The sequence below is a fragment of the Vulpes vulpes genome, chromosome 13 (genome assembly GCF_048418805.1).
Source record: "Vulpes vulpes isolate BD-2025 chromosome 13, VulVul3, whole genome shotgun sequence".
Lineage (NCBI taxonomy): Eukaryota > Metazoa > Chordata > Mammalia > Carnivora > Canidae > Vulpes > Vulpes vulpes.
Window position 1 is genome coordinate 122,456,681 of NC_132792.1, and position 19,060 is coordinate 122,475,740.

Sequence of the window (19,060 nt, forward strand, 5' to 3'; positions counted from 1 at the left end):
AAATGGCTAAGGTACAGGAATGTTTACTTTCACTATAACAAACAGTGAATGGTTCAAAACTTTGTGAGAAATCCTCCAAGACTATCAAAAAATATCTCATGCAACATGATGAACCATGCCATTTAGATGAATAATTAAAAAACAGTTTTAGTGAATAGAAGAAGCAGTACTAGCAAAGGGGGTTATTAGCTCATCCCAACAAAAAGGTTCTTAACTCACTGCTGCTAATACAATCATCAGATTCAATCTCTTAGTAATAAGGATTTAATAATGGATCAACACACAGTAAATAAATTTTCTTTGCACTGTGTAGTGTTTAAGAAAAATATAAAATAGGGTCTCTGCTTTGAAGGAGATGACCAACTCAGGAAGACAAGAGTAACAATCTTCAAATGATAAATGAAGCAGAAAATCAAATGTACACTGTGTGGCAGGTTATGGCAGCTCAGGGAATCACTCAGAGTGGAGTGTGGGTGTGCTCAGGGGAGTAGAACCACCAAAGCACCTCACCCTGATCCACAAGGACACAGTGTCACAGCTTCTCCCTTATGCTCCTACTCCTAAAATAATCCATAACTCTTCTGAAATGTGAGGAGATCTGACTTTGAATCACAATGGGGGAAAACAGGTTCCTCTATTTTCGACCTCCTCCCTCCATTCACTATCTTTCTCCTTTACTTACATGATATAGGGAAGTGTGTATGCAAGAGAGACAGCCAGACAGGGAGAGAGAAAAAGAGAACTTAGTGTTGAAGAGACAGGACGTGGAGGCACAAACCACTCATCTCAAGGCAACATAAGAAAGGGAGTTAAGAAGTACATTACAGGTTATGAGAATTATTTTATTTAGGAAGAAACTATTTTCTCATGGAAAAATATTAAATGAGAGTATGAATTTTTATTTTTATCAGCAGATGGTCAACAAGTATGTACTGACTGACTGTTGGATGACACAAGGAAACTCTGTCTTACCCTCCTGGGAATTTAGAGTGGGATGAGGAAAGCAGATTTTAAAAAGAAATTGTAAGTAATTATAAACTTACAGGAGTTTAAATATTTGTAAAACATTGCCATAGGGAAGAAAAAGATAGAAAGACACTGATGATGCATATTTGTTCACACAAAGATCCTGCTTAAGAAGTAGCTAGAGGAACATCATTTAGAAGGTGATTTGGACACTTTTCCTTTACAGCCACGACTATAGTTAGGGCTACTCATCAGGCAGGTCCCTAGGGAGCCTGTGCTCTATCTCTAGCTCTTATTATCAACTGTTTAAGGCAGCGTGGGTGTAATAATGAATGAGACACAGATAATAATCACCCTCAGCCTTATCACTATGCCTTTGGTACCTACTATAATTTTTGGTACAGAGTAGCAACTCCATAAAGAGGTTTATGGATTGAATTAAGAATGAATGAATGTTGCTGGTGGGAATGTAAATGGAAAACAGTATGGCAATTCCTAAAAACATTAAACACAGAATTTCCATATAAATTCAGGAATGCCACTTCTTGCTATATGCCCCAAAGAAGAGAAAGCAAGGACCTGAACAAATACAGGTACCCTCAGCATTATTTACAATAAACACAAGGGAGAAGCAATCCCAGCACCCATAAGCAGATGAATGAATAAACAAAATGGAGTATTGATACATACACAGTAGGATGCTGTTATTAAGGAAGGTCATTCTGACACCTGCTACAACATGGATGAATTTTGAATAGACTACGCTAAGTGACATAAGCCAGCCACAAAAGCACAGATATTTTATGACAGCACGTACATGAGGCTCTTAGAGCTGTCAAATTCAGAGGAACAGAAAAGAGAATGGGATTGCCAGGGGCTGTGGGTGGGAGGAATGGGGAGCTGGCATCTGATGGGTGGAGAGTTTCCAAGTGGGAAAATGACAGGCCATGGAAACAGCAGGTGATGGCTGTACAGCATGTGAATGTGTTTAATGTCACTGATCTGTTACTTAAAAGTGGTTAAAATGCTAATTTTTATGTTACTTACATTTTACCTCAATAAAAAAAGGTTTTAAAAAAGAAAAGGGCTTAAAAATGAACAGATGATACTGGAGAGATGGAATGGAATCATGGTGCAGAGAATAGCACCTGACCAAGAAAAGAGAGGCTGAGAAAGAAGAATACTAAAAAGATTTCCCTTTCCCTCAATGTTGTTTTCACTGGTTCTGTCCCAGTCCCAGGAGAGGCTGAAACACACGGAGTGAAGAGCAGTCATGTAAGCGTGAGCTCAGGGAGAAGGCAGGAGTAAAGAAGGAAATCCCAAGTGCCAGGAGTTCAATGGTAACCAATCTCTCCATTAGGAGGACTCTGGGCACTGCTGATTCATACATAAGGGAAGAGTGCGGAGCTGCCTGTAGAGACACAATGTAGGAAGACGTCTCAGGATGCAGTCAGAGGTTTCCAAGAGCAAAGTTTCACTTAGTCACTCACTCATCCACAAATACCAACTTGGGTTTTTTTTTTTTTTTTTAACATGTCAAGCAGTCTGCCACACACTCAGACATATCAGTGATGAAAAGGGTCAAAGTTTCTAATTTCAAGAAGCTTAGTCTAGCAGTGAGGTGATGGAAGTAAAGCAACATTCAAATAAAAAAGTCAGTGGTAAAATATATCACAGAGGAGTGTGAATGTGCCAGGTAAAGTGTTCCCAGCAAACAAGCAAAAATGAATAAACGAAGAAGGAAGGGAGGAAGCAAGAGGGCATGGAGAAAGAAACGAGATAAAACAACACAAAATATGTGAAAACCCTGAAGGTGAGCGAGCAGACTAAGAGTACTTCACTATGGCGGCATAGCTGCTGGGCAGTAGTAACAAGACTTGAAGCTGGAGAGGCAAATATGCTCAATAACGAAGGGCCTTGGAAAGAACACAGAAATTGTGAGGATCCTTGGAAGACATTTGAGCATGTGTGCTGAAGCTGTGAAGTGACCAGATTTACACTTGAAGAGCTTACTCTAGGGACTTCTGCTTCCAGAAAGATGGAATAGATGCACTTTCCCTCTTCCCATTAAATTCAACTAAAACTCCTGGATATTAACATAAAACAAACATAAGAAAACTGAAATTTGGGGAGAAAAAAGATGACCGACAAGGACAAGGGAATGTGACACAGTGGTGTCGGGAATGTGGACCAACATGGTGGGATGTTCCCTGGGTTTTCTTTCTGATTTCTATTTCCCAGACGCAGAGCTACAGAAACCAGAAAGCCAGGAATGCCAACAAGCCCCAACAAAAGCCTATTCTTTCTACCCAAAGGACCAGGAAAAGAGCAAACCGCTAAGACAGAACACTTTCAGCAGACAGAACCATTCTACTCAGGTTAAATAGCACAGAGATAACTTGCCCCAGGAACACTTCTGTCAGCAAAGGACATGTGACATATTTCCAATCACATAAGGCTGGAACAAAGTGCCCCAACACGCTGTGCAGGTATCCAGAGGGGGACTGGTAAAGGGCCAGGATTTTCAACTCCACCAGTTGGTAACAAGACTGTCCCACATGTAGGGTCAGTGGAGACCACGTGGCCAACTAGCATGTCCGCCCCCACCAACAGTAATGAGGTTCTCCACCGTCCCCACCCTGGGGTGGTGTCAGAAGAAGTGAGAACTTCCACCACTGCCCAGGGGTACTAAGGCCATGCCTACCACAGTGTCAGTAGAAACCAGATGGGGGCCTAGAACACCCCATTCCTTCCAGGAATAATGAGGAGACCTTCTTAGATGTGAAGGGAGGCCAAGTGGCAATACTGAGCTTTTTTTTTTTACCTCAACCTGGCAATCCACCACTGCTGGAGGGGTGTCAAGGAGAAGCAAACTAAAAATGGAAGGCTTAAACAAAATCTAGAATCACTAATTGAAAATCACTCATCCTATCAGGAACCAGGAAAATTTCAACTTGAATGAGATTAGAAAATCAACGGATGCTACACTAAAATAGTAGAGATGCTAGAAATATCTGACAAGGGGTGTCTGGGTGGTTCAGTCGGTTAAGCCTCCAACTCTTGATTTTGGTTCAGGTCATGATCTCAGGGTCTGAGACTGAGCCCCATGTCCAGCTCTGATGAGTGTGGAGCCTGCTTGAGATTCTCCTTCTCCCTCTGCCCCTCCCCCTGCTCACCTGCCCTCTCTCTCTAAAGCAAATAAACAAAATCTCAAAAAAGAAAACAAGAAATATCTGACAAGACATTATAAAGTTATGATAAAAATGCTTCACTGAGCAGTTATGAATGTATCTGAAAGAAATTAACAAACAGAAGAGCCAAGTAAAGCTACAGGAAGTCTCAGCAAAGAAACAGAAGTTTACAAAAAAAAACAAAACAGAAATTTTAGAAATAAATAAGACAAAAATCTGGGTAGATGTATTCAACAGTACAAAGGAGGGATCAGAGGAATCAGTGAAATGGAAGATAAGACAGTAGAAACTGGCCAATCTGAACAGCAGAGAAATAATGGAATGAAAACAAAAATGAACCAAGATTTGTGAGATCCAAGATTTGTGGGTTGATAACAAAAGATCTAACATCCATATCTTCAGAGTCCCAGAAAGAAAAGAGAAAGTAGGCAGGTCTGTAAAAGTACTCAAAGAAGTTAGGTCTAAAAACATCCCAAATTTAGCAAGACACATGAACGTACAGATTTCAGAAGAACAAATCCCAAACCGAATAAACCCAAAAAAATCCATGCAAAAACACACCATTACACATCAGAAAACTATAAAAGGAGAAGAACCTTGCAAGCAACCAGAGAAAAACAATACTTTAGATAAAAGAAAAAATACTCAGAATGACAGTGAATTTCTCTTCAAAGACCAGGGAGTCCTAAGAAAGTGGTACAGTATTTTTCAGATGCTAAAACAAAGTAACTATTAATCCAACACGCTATGCAAAAATATTCTTTAGTAATAAAGAAAAAATTAAGACATTCTCAGATGAATAAAAGCTAAGAGAATTTGCTGATAGCAGGGGTATCTTTAAAAAATGGCTTAAGGAAATTATCTAAACAGAAAATAAATAACAGAACAAGTAGCTCAGCAAAATATATCAGAAAGCAAGCAAGTGAGGATGGTATAGAAAAATATGGGTAAATCCACAGGGATTTTTTTCCTCCTCTAAAGTTCTCTAAATCATATTTCACAGTTGCAGGAAACAGTATAACCTTGTCTGATGTGCTTCTAAAACATATAAAGAAAAAATACTTGGGATCCCTGAGTGGCTCAGCGGGTTTAATGCCTGCCTTCACAGCCCGGGGCATGATCCTGGAGTCCCAGGATTGAGTCCCATGTCGGGCTCCCTGCATGGAGCCTGCTTCTCCCTCTGCCTGTGTCTCTGCCTCTCTTGCTCTCTCTCTCTCTCTGTGTCTCATGAATAAATAAAATCTTCAAAAAAAAATACTTAAAGCAATTATGCAATAAATAGGGAGCAATTGGTATCAACATACATTGGTATCAGCTCGTTATAACTAAGGTATTTTGTATTAGCCTCATGATAACCAAAAAGCAAACAACTATAGTAGCTATACAACAGATAAAGAGAAGGGAATCAAAGCATAATACTACAGAAAACCACCAATTTACAAATGAAGTCAATAAAGGAGGAAACTGAAAAACTCATAAAAATGTAGAGATTGAACAGAACACTCCCTGAATGGATCACAAAAAGAAATTAAAAGGGGAATTAAAAAATATTTTTAACAAACGAAAGTGGACACACTATAAACCAAAACTTATGGAATATGGCAAAAGCAGTTCTAAAAAAAAGTTCATGGTAATAAACACCTACATTAAAAAATGAAAGATCTCAAACACCTAACTGTATATATCAAGCAGCTAGAAAAACAACAAACTAAACCTAAGTTAGCAGAAGAAAGGAATTAACAATGATCAGAGCACCAGTAAATGAAATAAACATCAGGAAAACAAAAGAAAAGATTAATGAAACTTGTTTTGTGAACAGTCAAAATTGGCAAAATTTCGGCTAGACTGAAAAAAAGAGAAGACTCATATAAACAAAATCAGAAATGAAAGAGAAAACATTTAAATGGGTATCACAGAAATACAAAGATCCTAAGAGACTACAATGAACAATTACATGCCAGCAAACTGGGTAACCCAGAAGAAACTGATAAATCTACAGAAACATAGAACCAAGTATGACCAAATTAAATTAAAAAATCTGAACAAACCAGTAATGAGTAAGAATGATGAAAGGAAAACCCAGGACCTGATGGTTTTATTGGTGAATTCTACCAAACATTTTAAGAAGAATTAATATCAGTCCTTCTCAAACTCTTCTAAAAAATGGAGGAGGAGGGAATACTTTCAAAGTCACTTTATAAGGCCAGCATTACAATGATACCACAGCCAGACAAGGGGTACCAACTGCAAAAATCAACAAGTGGGACTTCATCAAACTTACTTCTGAACAGCAATGGAAACCATCAACAAAATAAGGCAACCAACAGAAGGGAAAAAATAATTGCAAATCATATATCTGACAAAAAATCCAATTTAAAAAATGGGCAAAGGATCTGAGTGGACAATTTTTCCAGAGAAGACATATAGATGGCTAACAGATACATGAAAAGATATTAATATCATAAATTACCAGGGAAATGAAAATCAAAACCACAGTCAGAGATCACCTTGCACCTGTCAGAATGGCTGTCACTCTAAAAACAAGAAATAACAAGCTCTGGCAAGGATATACATAAAAATGAATATTTGTACACTTGTGCACTGTTGGAAATGTAAGTTGATGCAGCCACTATGGAAAACAGAAAGGGGGCTCCTGTGAATATTAAAAAATAGAACCACCATAGGATCCAGAAATTCCACTTCTGAGTATTTATCCAAAGAAAACAAAAACAGTGAATTGAAAAGATGTTTGGTACAGCATCATTCACAATAGTAAAGACACAGAAGCAATCTAACTAAATGTCCATAGACAGAGAAATGGATAAAGAAAATGTGGGGCATATGTACAGTGATATATTACTGAGTCATTGAAATGAATCCCTTGTTAATTGCAACAACCTTGAGAGATTATGCTAATTGAAGTAAGTCAAAGAAAGACAAATACTGTATGATCTCACTTATATGTGGAATCTGAACTCAGAGAACAGATTGGTGGTTGCAAAGGCGAACAGGGTGAGTTAAGGGGGAATGGTGATCAACAGGTACAAACTTCCTTAAATAATAAGTAAGTCTTGGAAATGTGATGTACAGCACAAGGATTATAGTTAATACTACCATACTATACATTTACAAGTTGTTAAGATAGTAGCTCTTAAAAATTTCTAATCACAAGAAAACAATTCTGTAACTATATGTACTGATGGATGTTATGTGGACTTCCTGTGGTGATCATTTCACAATACAAATATTGAATCATTATATGTACACCTAAAACTCATATAATGTTGTATGTCAATTATATCTCAATAAGCAAACAAAAAACCAAAAGAACAAAAACAAAGGCAAAAGAAAGAAAAAGAAAGAAAGAAAGAAAGAAAGAGCGAGCCAAAGACCAACATTTTTCACACATGCAGATGCAAAAATTCTTCACAAAATACTAGGAATAAAATTTAGTAATATATAAAAATAAACACCATGACCAGTGATGTGTATATTCCAGGGATATAAGTTTGGTTCAGTATTTCAAAATCAATCAATCTAATTCATCATATTAACAGGCTAAAGAAAAAAAAATCACATATTCACATCAATAAATGCAGAAAAAATATTTGACAAATTTCAACACCATTTGTGATAAAAACCCTGAGAGATATAGGAATATATGGGAACTTCTTACTTGGTAAAGAGCATCAATAAAAAAAAAAAAAAAAAAAAAAACCCTAGCTAACATTACCCTGTATGCTTTACCCCCTAAGAAAGCCAGGATGTCTGTTATCAGCTCTCTTCCTCAACATATGTTGCAAGTTCTAGCCAGTGCAATAAAAGGAAATAAAAAGCACAGAGATCAAACAGGCAAAAATACAACTGTTCCTGTTTGCAGATGCATGAAGATCAGCCCAGAAAATCCTAAGGAATCAATTAAAATAAAATAAAAACCCTCTTAGAGCTTAAAAAAAAAAAAAACCCTCTTAGAGTTAGTAAGAAAGATGGGCCTATGAGTAAATCATCCCAATCCATACTACCTCTTTGAAGATAAATCACTGACAGTCCCAGCTGGTCTACTCCTTCTTCAGTGTCCAAGAATTCTAACACATTCATTGCTATTGATGCTTTAGTATTGATAGCAAAGCAAAGGATTCTGCTTATCATTTTCCTAATCTATCTTAATTTTGGGAAGATAAAGCTACAGAAATTTGATAAATGGATCTCTCTTAGGAAGGGAGCCACTTACAAAAAATAGAACAGCATAAATTACCAAATTCAAGAGCTCCATGTATATTCAAGCAAAGTATTAACATGGTATTTTAAACAGTCCTTTTTATAAAAGAGACTCTATCAGATTCTTTCTTCTCCATCACTTATTTTGGTCTTAAAATGGTATTTCTGGAGGCCTAACTATCCTAGCTAAACTAGTACCTTTCCTTGTCTCTCTTCTTATATTTTGGTAAGGTGCCTTGCTTCTAAACCCTGCAAAAGGCTCCTATTACACTGAAAGAAAAAGCCAAGAACCTTTAACAGTCAGGCTCCCCAGACCTTTACTTCTCTAGTCTCACCTCCTCCACTCTCCCTTGCTTGCTCCTGCTCCAGCCATATTGTCTGTCCTCTGGTTCTAACTGCACTCATGAGGCACATTCTGACTCCAGGGCCTTTGCACTGGCTAGCTCTTCTGCCTGGAACATGTTTCCCATTTAAATGCATGGCTAAGTTCTCATCTTCTTCAAGGTTTTGTTCACATGTCACTTCCTCCATGAGGCTTACACCCAGACTACCCTACTGAAAATTATAGAATTCCTCATCTTCTACATCTGACCCATTCTCCTTATTCTGCTCTATTTTTAAGTATTTCCCACCTTTTAACATACTATATCATGTACAAAGTTATACTGTTCCTGTTCTATGTCTGTTGTGAGGCTTCCACTTCAGCAAAAACAAAGATTTTTGTCATTTTGTTTGGTACCAAATTCCAAGAGCCTAAAACAACACCTGGCACACAGTAGATGCTCAAAAAATACTTGCTGAATGAGCAGAATAAGTGCATGAATGGATGTAACAGGCATATCAACAGTTGCCCAAATTAATTTTAATTAAATCTCATCAATATGCTGAAAGTAACTATTACAGAGAAAATAAATTTTCACATGCCTTGATGTCAGCATACATGTAGTTCCCTTATCTACACTGTCCTTCCTCACTCCTTACACTCCTTCCCCTATTCATATCTATGCTATGCCAGAAAAATCCCAACTAAATGTCACAAACTAATAGGTCTTCCAAAACATCATCTTTGTTAACTTAAACCATGGTTAGGTGCCCCTCCTAAGTATTCTCCATGTACCTATGCTTCTTTTTCTTACAGCTTTTTCATAGTATTGCAAAAACTATTTTTTCCCCAGATCAAAACATGAGCTCGTTGAAAGCAGAAACTTTTTTTTTTGAAAGAGAGAGACAGCACACATGTGCAAGGGTGGAAGGCAAGAGGGAGAGGGAGAGAGAGGATCTTATGTAGGCTCCACGTCCAGCACAGAGACCAGTGCAGAGCTTAATCTTATGACCTGAGCTGAAATAAAGAGTTGGACGCTCAACTGACTGAGCCCCGATAGGCACCTCAGGCAGAAAACATTCTTACTTGCTCTTCCCTCAGTGCCACAGAGCTCCCATCACATAACACATGACAGGTACCCAATAAATGTTTTGTGTCAATAAAACATTTTTTGAAAAACCTACTCAACTGAATTAATAGTGAATCACAGAAATTTACCTCTTATTTGTTTCCTTAGGTTTTCAATTTCTTCTTTCAAGGTTTTTATTTCTAAATCTTTGCTTGCTGTTAGTGGGCCATCAGCAGTTGAATACTGTAGAGCTTGGACAGTCTGTGTTGACTCTTCAAAAAGAGGAGAACAGAAGAAAAAATGAGAAATATGGTCATACTTCAAGTTTTTTAAAACTAATATATTTATTTCTAGAGAAAAAATGTAATTATACTGATCAAAACATCTACCCATTGACAAAAAGCATATAAATACATCACAATTAGGTCTCAAAACTCCAATGCATGTTTTTTTTTAAAAGTATAATAGACATAGGAAAGGATCTGCCTACTAACATGAGATTTTCTGTTTCAAACACTGCACATGCATGTGCACACATACTCTCCCCTCTCTCAAAAAGAAAGAAAGAAAGAAAGAAAGAAAGAAAGAAAGAAAGAAAGAAAGAAAGAAAGAAAGGTAGGTAGGTTGGGAGTAGAAACAGGGAGATATAAAAATAGCCAGTTGACACGAGTAACAGCTACTTTTTCTCCTAGATTCCACCTCCTGCAGGACTTGGAGGTGGGTAGGCATCCTGGCTCCTCTTTGCTACCTCTGTCTACCCTGTAAATCCCAGTCTGCTAAAATGCCCATTACTTGTCTGCTGGAGTTATCATCTATTGTTTTTCTTATTCTGTCTTTGACTAACAATTTCACATATTGTTCACTGCCCTTCTTTTCATTACAACCCTTATTATTCTTAGTGACTTTAACATCAAAATAGACAATCCATCCAACACTCTAGCTTCTTAGGCACACATATCCCCCATGTAGACACTGCTGGGGTTTTTGCCCTCCTGCTCATGAACCAAATGCAGGTATCAGGTTACAATGTGCATTGACAAGGTAGGCTGGCCAAATTGGAAGATAGTTTATTTTTTTATTTTTATTTTTTTTTTGGAAGATAGTTTAAATCAATCATGGTGGACCCATTCTATGTTGCCAGTACTGGTTAAGAATTAGGGATGTGACCCAGTGAGTATTAATAGTTCCTAGAAAAGAAGTCCACCGGAAGGCTTCCTGGAAAGGTATAAATCTTCTACACAGTGAGAGATGAATGAATGAAGTGAACCTGCTTCTTTTGGTCTCTACATGTGTGCAGACAAGAAGCCGGGAATTTTAGCAGTATGGTAGAATCATGAGAGGAAAGCCATGAGAATCATAGAGAAGCTAACCCCAGTATTGGCACAGTCTACTTCTGACTCCCTACATGAGATAATAAATCCTTATTATTTAAGAATTCTATGATTTGCAGCCCAAAACAACCTAGCTGGTTGACCTCTCTCCAGAAAAACCACCAAATCTACTGGTCACACTCTAGACCCGTGATTCTCAAGTCGTCGGAACTTAGAAATGTGTATGTGTGTGTATAGAGGGGAGCGAGGGGTGTTGACACTGGTGTAGCTAGGAGATGGCTAAGTGTATTCAGTGTCTGGGAACCAAGAAAGCTCAGTATCTTACAAAATGTGGAACAGTCTCCCCCATCAAAGAATCTCCTTGCCCCAAATGCTAGCAGTCCACCTAGTGAGAAATGCTACTGTACAATTTTCCATTACTTAAAAACTATATATGGCCTCCTAAATCTTGATTTCAAGTACACCATTCTCTATCTCTTATCTTTACAGGTGCTTACTCCAGGGATCACTTCAGCGATGCTTCATTCCCACCAAGAGATCAAATCCACTGTCCTAAGGTTAATCAGTTTTTTTCTCTTTTCTTCCTTACTTACCCAGGTTGGATTCCATGGTCTATCACTACAATACCTGCTTTGTGCACAGACCTTGCACCTCTTTGACCTCTTCTCCTCCATTACAGCCACCCTAGAAGGCCCCAATCTTGGCGGACTCTGACTCTCTGACTTGTGCTCCCACCCCAGAAGCTGACAAAGTGGCTGAAGAAAACACAGTCACCTCAAATTCAGGTCTACTGGCATCAAACAGCTTGGCATGACTGGCAGTCCTCGGCTGTGTCCCTAGACCATTTATTCGTTCCACATATTCTCTTTTTCTTGTCAATAATCTAATACACTCCCCACTTTCCTCATTCTCAGCTGATGGTCTTGCTCTGTATTTGATTTGGCATCTGTCTCCTCAAAGTAGAATGTAAGCACTGCATGGGCAAGTATTTTTCTCTTTCTCTGCTCACTGTTACCTCCCTAGTCATGTGTAGAACAGGCCCTGGGTCATCAGTGTTCAAAAAATAGCTGACAAATGCATGAAGCAGCTTGAATGAAAACCTATGCCACTGCATGAAACAGGAGTTAATACAAAAAGGCAATGATCCCACACTTTCATTATGCTTGCTTTGTGCAAATGATACCAATCACAGATAATGATAGTTTCTAAGAACATGATAATTCAAAACATCAAAAAAGCCTGGTATATAAGAATTTCTCATTCAGAATAGGAAGGAATAGGAAGCACCTGGTCTATCACTCCAACCACAAAAAGTAAAAATATGTGACTTGCAAAAATCTTATTTTTAAAGAAGTCATGTATCTAAGAAAGCAAAGAGGACCAAGTACAATAAAACAGAGGGGGATGGACCTTCTGAGGTGGGAACTCTGGCAGCTGCCTCTGACGTATCAATTTTACCCAATTCTGTAAGCAGGCTTAGACTCTAAGTTGCCCTAAACTGAGGGATATCATGCTGGAGTAAAAACACAGGACAACTTCTGGAGAATGGGTGGGGCTGCCGAAATAATTTGGAAACTTCGAGATCCCTAAATATGTGGTGCTGTTTTCATCGTGGTCCATTTGTTGTATCTGGAGAACTGCATAGGAAGTTAGTAGCTTCTAAAATTCAGACTGAAGTCTCCTCCAGTATTAGAGTATTTCAGAAATAAAAGTCTTGCCCAAGGAAAAGAGTCTGTCTCAAATACATGGTCAGTCTCCCCATCAACACATTTGCCAGATAAAGAAATGTCATGAGGTAGGAGACATAAGGGCAGAATAAATTTTCCACAATTGACAGACTGAGGAAGAGAGAGCCCCAGCCAGGCTTTGTCCAGATCTCCTTTTGTGGTATTTGGAAACCAAAGGTAGGCTGAGTTCTGAAAACTGCAAACCAGCCTTGTCCTAGCTCCATTCTGGGTTAGACAGAGCGCCAAGAGAAACTAAAAACTTGTGCTATGGCGCCACCTTCTGGAAAACAAAACAAAGGCTTCTGATTGACAACCTGCTGAACCCTCCCTTAGAATCGAATCCAGGGAGAAAAACTACCTAAACAGGAAAGCTGTTTGCTAGCAAACTCTAAATGTGACAGCACAGGTACATTTCATGATACATTATGAAAAAAAATCACAGTAATAAGGTCTCACAAAAAGAAAAGGACTATTCTCCAGCAATCAAATTCAAAGACACGAAACACGGTGTTCTCACTGATAAAAGATTCAAAAATAGCAGTTATAAAGAGATTCAATGACCTACAAGAAAACTCAGAAAAGCAATTCAATGAACTCAGGAATAAAATTAATGAAAGAAGTTAAAATTCTGAGAAAAAAAAACAAAAATTGTGGAGCTGAAGGACTCAATATATGAGATGCCCTAGAAAGCACTAGAGAGAGTAGATGGGATGGAAGGGAGACTCTGTGAGGAAGAACTGAGATTTTTTAAAAGCGAAGAAATGCTACAAGAGTTATTCTACTCTATTAGACAGCCAAGCATAAGGAAAATGGGGATATCACAGGGAGGGTTATATAAGACATAATAGTTGAGAACTTCCCAAAACTAGGGAGAGAACTAAACACACAAGTCCACACACCTAAACAGAACACCTTCCTAACTCAATATAAAAGGACTTTCACTAACACATCTTATAACAATACTGTCAAGAGTCAATGGTAAAGAATGTTAAAGGCAACCAGGGAAAAAGGATGTGATATACACTCATGAGAGTATCAGCAGATATCTCAGCAGAGACTACAGACCAGGAGAGAGGGGAATGACACATCCAGAGGACTGACATAAACACCCAGGCCAAGAATATCCCATCCAGCAAAGCTATCCTTCCAATATGAAGAGAGATAAAGGCCAGACAGACAGACAGTAGCTGAGGGGGTTCACCATCACCAGGCCTGCCTTACAAGAAGTGTTGAAAGGAGCTCTTAAAACTGAAATGAAAAACTGAAAGCACAGAAAATTCTGATTAAGATGATAAACATTCAGAATTAGAAAACTGTGACTCCATTTCAGAACAGCGTTACATACCTAATTGTAGCATAAATGCTAAAGGAAAGGGGCATTAAAAATATAATTGGTGTCCCTGGGTAGCTCAGTTGGTTAAATATCTGTCTTTGGCTCAGCTCATGATCTCTGAGTCCTGGGATCGAGCCTCAAGTCAGGCTCCATGCTCGGTAGGGAGTCTGCTTCTCTGTCTTTGCCCGCCCCCCCGCCCCCTCTGCCCCTTGCTTGGGTTCTCTCTCTCTCTTAAAAAAATAACTTTAACTATCATAATTTGGTAACAAATTCATAGCAAAAAAGAGATAAAATTGTGACACCAGATATATAAAAAAGGAGTCATAAAAGGATGGAATTATAGGTGAATAAAGGTAAGTTGCTTTCAGCAGAGAAACGATTGGTTTATCTAGGAGACATTTTATACTAACCTCATAGTTAACGCATGGCAAAAATTGAGAGCAGAAACACAAAACATAAAAAAAAGGAAAAGAAGCAAATCACCACGGAAAACCACCAAATGGCAAAGAGAGAAACAAAAGTTAAAAAGAAAAAATGGAAAGACAAAATAACCAGAAGGCAAAAGATAAAATGGCAATAGTAAGTGCTTAAATAAATATCAATACTCACCCTGAATGTAAATGGATTGAATTCCCAATAAAAAGGTACAGAGTGGCTGGATGGATTAAAAACAAATAAACAAACAAAAACCCCAGGAGGTGCCTGGGTGGTTCACATAGTTAAGACCCTACTCTTGATTTCAGCTCAGGTCATGATCTCAGGGTCATGAGATGGAGCCCTGTGCTCCGCACAGAGCCTACTTAAGATTCTTTCTCCTTCTTCCTCTACTCTTCCCCCTCCCCTTGCTTGTGCATGTGCACACTCTCTCTCTAAAAAACAAACAAACAAAAACAAGACCCAAGTATATGCTGCTTAAAAGGACATTCATCGGCTTGGAAGATATACATAGGCTCGAAGTGAAGGGATGGAAGATAATACTCCAAGTATTCAAGCAAGTGAAAATCAAAAGTGAGAACAGCCATACCTACATCAAACAAAATGGACTTCAAGCCAAAAATGGTAATGAGACAAAGATCATTTTATACTGATGAAGGCATCAATATATTAAGAAGATATAATAATTATAAATATATACACTCATGACACCCAAGCACTGGAATATATTCAGCAAATACTAAGAGATCTTAAAGAAAAAACAGACAGTACAGTAATGGTAGGTGGCTTCACTACTCCACTATTAGTAATGGATGAACCATCCAGACAGAAAATCAGCAAGGAAATGTTGCAATCGGACCCTACTTTAGAACAAATGGACTTAACAGGTATTACAGAATATTCTACCCACCACCAGCATAATACACATATTTCTCAAGTGCACACAGGACATTCTTCAAGACGGATCATATGATAGGACATAAGAAGAAATTATATCATCTTTTCTGACCATGATGGTATGAAATTGAAATCAACAAGAGGAAAGTGAGATCTACAAATATGTGGAAATTAAATATTCTAAACAACTACTGGGTCAACGAAGAAATAAAAAAAGACATAAAAAGTTTCTCAAATGACAACAAAAATACAACATACCAAATCTGTGGAATGGATGGATTAAAGCAGTTCTGAGAGAAAGTTCAAATGGATGGATTAAAGCAGTTCTGAGAGAAAGTTCAAGCAACAAATGTACATATTAAGAAATTAGAAATATTTCAATTAATCTAATTTGCACTTCAAGGAACTAGAAAAAGAATAAATTAGCCCAAAGTGAGCAAATGAGAAGAAAAAATAAGGTTCAGAGCAGAAACAAATAAAACAGGCCAGAAAAACAACAGACCACAATGAAATGTTACAATGCTCATACCTGTCAGAACAGCCATCAAGAAGAAGACAAGAGATGACCTGTCATAGGTGCTGACAGGGATGTAGTGAAAAGGGAATCCTTGTATGCAACTGATGGGAATATCAACCGGTGCAAACAGCACTGAAAACGTTATGCAGTTTCCTTAAAAACTTAAAAATTGGGCAGCCCAGGTGTCTTAGTGGTTTAGTGCCGCCTTCAGCCCAGCGCATGATCCTGGAGACCTGGGATCAAGTCCCACGTAAGGCTCCCTGCATGGAGCCTGCTTCTCTCTCTGCCTGTGTCTCTGCCTCTCTCTCTCTCTCTCTGTCTGTCTCTCACAAATAAATAAAATCTTTAAAAAGAAAACTTAAAAATTGATCTGCCAGACCATCCAAAAATTCCACCTCTGGTTATATACTCAAAGGAAATGAAAGCAGGGTTTCAAAGAGATATATGTGCCCCCATGTTTACTGAAGCATTATTCACTAAAACCAAGATATGGAAACAATCTGAAGGCCCATGGGGGCATATGTCCACAATGGAATGTTAGTCAGCCGTGAGAAAGGACAGTATCCTGCCATTTGTGACAATACAGATGGATGGACCATGAGCACACAACGCTCAGTCACAGAGAGAAAGATAAGCACATGTGATGTCACTCATATATGAGATCTAAAAAACTTGTGAAAAACAAAGAGTAGAGTAGAACTGTAGTTACCAGGGGACAGGGCAGGAGTGGGGGGATAAGACTGATCTCGTCTAAGGGTACCAACTCACAACAGGTAGTAAATAAGTCACAGAGATCTAATGCAGTGTCATAATATGGACAAAAACACTATACACAGGGGTACACACATTATCTAATGTGACAATCTCATTACGGTATACAAACGTATCAAATTAACAAGTTGTATATCTTAAATTTACACAATGACATATGGTAAAGACATTTAATTAAAAATCAAAACAAACAACTTGCAAGGAAGAAGTAATACACATACACAAAAAAAGAAGTAATACACATGCACAGATCTTAGCAACTTATTGAAAAATAGAAAGCAGTCTGTTTTACTGACGTCTGTAGTTTTTTTCTCTACTGGTATACCAGCAAAACTTTATTGTAAAACTTTGACTCTTTCTCTCTTAAAAGCTATAAGCTTTTTGATTATTTATACATACATTCCTTCATTCACAATAGAAGTAAAATAAATTGTATGTTATGTCCTTTATTCTGGAGAAAATACAGCAGGAAAGGGGGACAGTAAGTGCTGGAGATAAAGCAAGATTAGGTTTCAAACAGAGTGGTCAGGGAAGGCCTCACTGAAAGGTAACACTCGAGGAGGAGCCTGAAGGAGGAAAGGGAATGAATCATGTGAACACCAAAGGAAGAAAATTTAAGGCAGGGCAATAGATGGGTCAAAGGCCCTGAGGTGGGGACATGCCCAGTTTGTGGAAAGAACAGCCAAGGAACCCAGGGTGGCTGAAACAGAAAGAGCAATGGGAGAAGAGGGAACAAGGTAAGGTGAGGGAAGCAGCTAGAAAGCTTTAAGAGAAGGCAGGAGACAGTGGTGGTGATGCGAACAGCGTGGTAGCTGCAGAGTGAGCAGTGATCAGACTCTGGATCTTCTGTGATGGCAGAGCTGCCAGGGTTTGCTGGCAGATGAGTCATGAGGTGTGACACAAGGAGAGGGCTTAATGATGCCTGGAAGGTTGTAGCTCTCAGCAGTCAGAAACTGGACAACTCTGCAGGACCTGGACATTCAGAGGTCAGAGAGTCCAGGAAAACTCAGGAAGCAAGACAGAGTAACTGGTTTGTGAGGAAAAAGAAAACCAGGAGATTCAAGTGTCCCAGAAGCCAAAAGCAGAAAGAGCTGTCAGGAGGGGGACAAATAGCTCAGTCAGAGGCTGACAGGTAAAAGGTGCAGCCTGAGAAATGCTCCCTGAGAGTCGCTTGGAGACCCATGCAGGTCAATCAGAAGTGCCACCAGTCAGTACCTGGCCTGTCCCAAGTACAAGACCTCCAGAAACGTGGTTGCAGGCACCTTAGCAGGCAAGGGAGTGGGACAGACAGAGCAATGGACATGAGGATCCATTGAAGGTTGGCATGAGGCATAGGTGACAGTGTAGCTGAAGGAAGGCAGGAGGTGCCTGGAACTAGCCCACCACCAACAGGAAAAGATCCTGGGCTTGCTTGAAATGGAGACTCATAAAGAATCTCAGATACTGCAATGTCAAGACCCAAGCAGATGAGGTCAGGCAGAGGACAAGATTCTTGGACGTGTAAGGGACCAAGAGAAGTCATGTGCAGTTTCCAGTCATCAGGTATCACAACAGGAGTGCTCGTGCAGAGAAGGCCAGTGTTTGCCAGGAAGTTGTGCTTGCCAGGCTAAGGAAATAAGACAGTGACACAGAGCGCTACCCTGGATGGGAAGGGCTCCTTTCTCCCAATGAGCCCCATCTCCTTCTCCCAGGGGGGTGTTCCCAGGCACACATACCCAAGGAGAGATGATCGATTTGTTGTGGGTTACTGCTCATATCATGAGTCTACATAAACAGTATTACTTTGTATTCTGCATAAGTGTATTCAATTGCATGTGTTTCACCTTCATACAAAAATCTCAAGATACAGTGACCCCCCATAATCAACAGTTCTTCAAACTCTGAGTCCAGCCCCCAAAAGGAAGACGCCATCGTTATAACATACTTACCTTGAAGCTTCCGACTCAGCTCCAGCTTCTCCTGTTCGAGGCGCTTAATTCTCCTCTCATATGCCTCAGTGGCCAGGTTGTTGTCTAGAGTCCGCTGGACACTGACGTCAAGGTCCAGGGACGCAGGACCAGCCGTGACCCGTAAACAGCTCCGATCAGAAAGAACACTGAAGAAACAGACAAATGTGAGTTCACACAGAAGAGAAAGTCCAAAGAAGCAAAGAGAGCCTCCTGCAGCTGTCTGTTTAAAACATGGACTTTAATACCTAGCTACAGGTAGCCATCTCGGGAGACAGGAAAACACACTGTTGGCAAAACTCAACACAAACCACTTTTTAGAAGCATTTTTAAAAAA

General features: G+C 39.2%; 1 protein-coding gene across 50 annotated transcripts in view; it reads right to left on the reverse strand.

Moving 5' to 3' along the window:
- The window catches only part of CDC42BPA (CDC42 binding protein kinase alpha), a 320,030-nt gene that overhangs the window by 135,234 nt on the left and 165,736 nt on the right, over positions 1 to 19,060 (reverse strand). For all 50 annotated transcript variants that reach the window (XR_011996311.1, XR_011996312.1, XR_011996310.1 and 47 more), the window contains exons 10-11: positions 18,706 to 18,872; positions 9,916 to 10,038 (exon numbers count right to left, since the gene is read on the reverse strand). Coding sequence is in view for 44 of the 50 variants with exons in the window: in XM_072732749.1 (XP_072588850.1) it covers positions 9,916 to 10,038; positions 18,706 to 18,872 (290 nt within the window). In the remaining 6 variants the exon portion in view is untranslated. The remainder of the gene's footprint in view (positions 1 to 9,915; positions 10,039 to 18,705; positions 18,873 to 19,060) is intronic.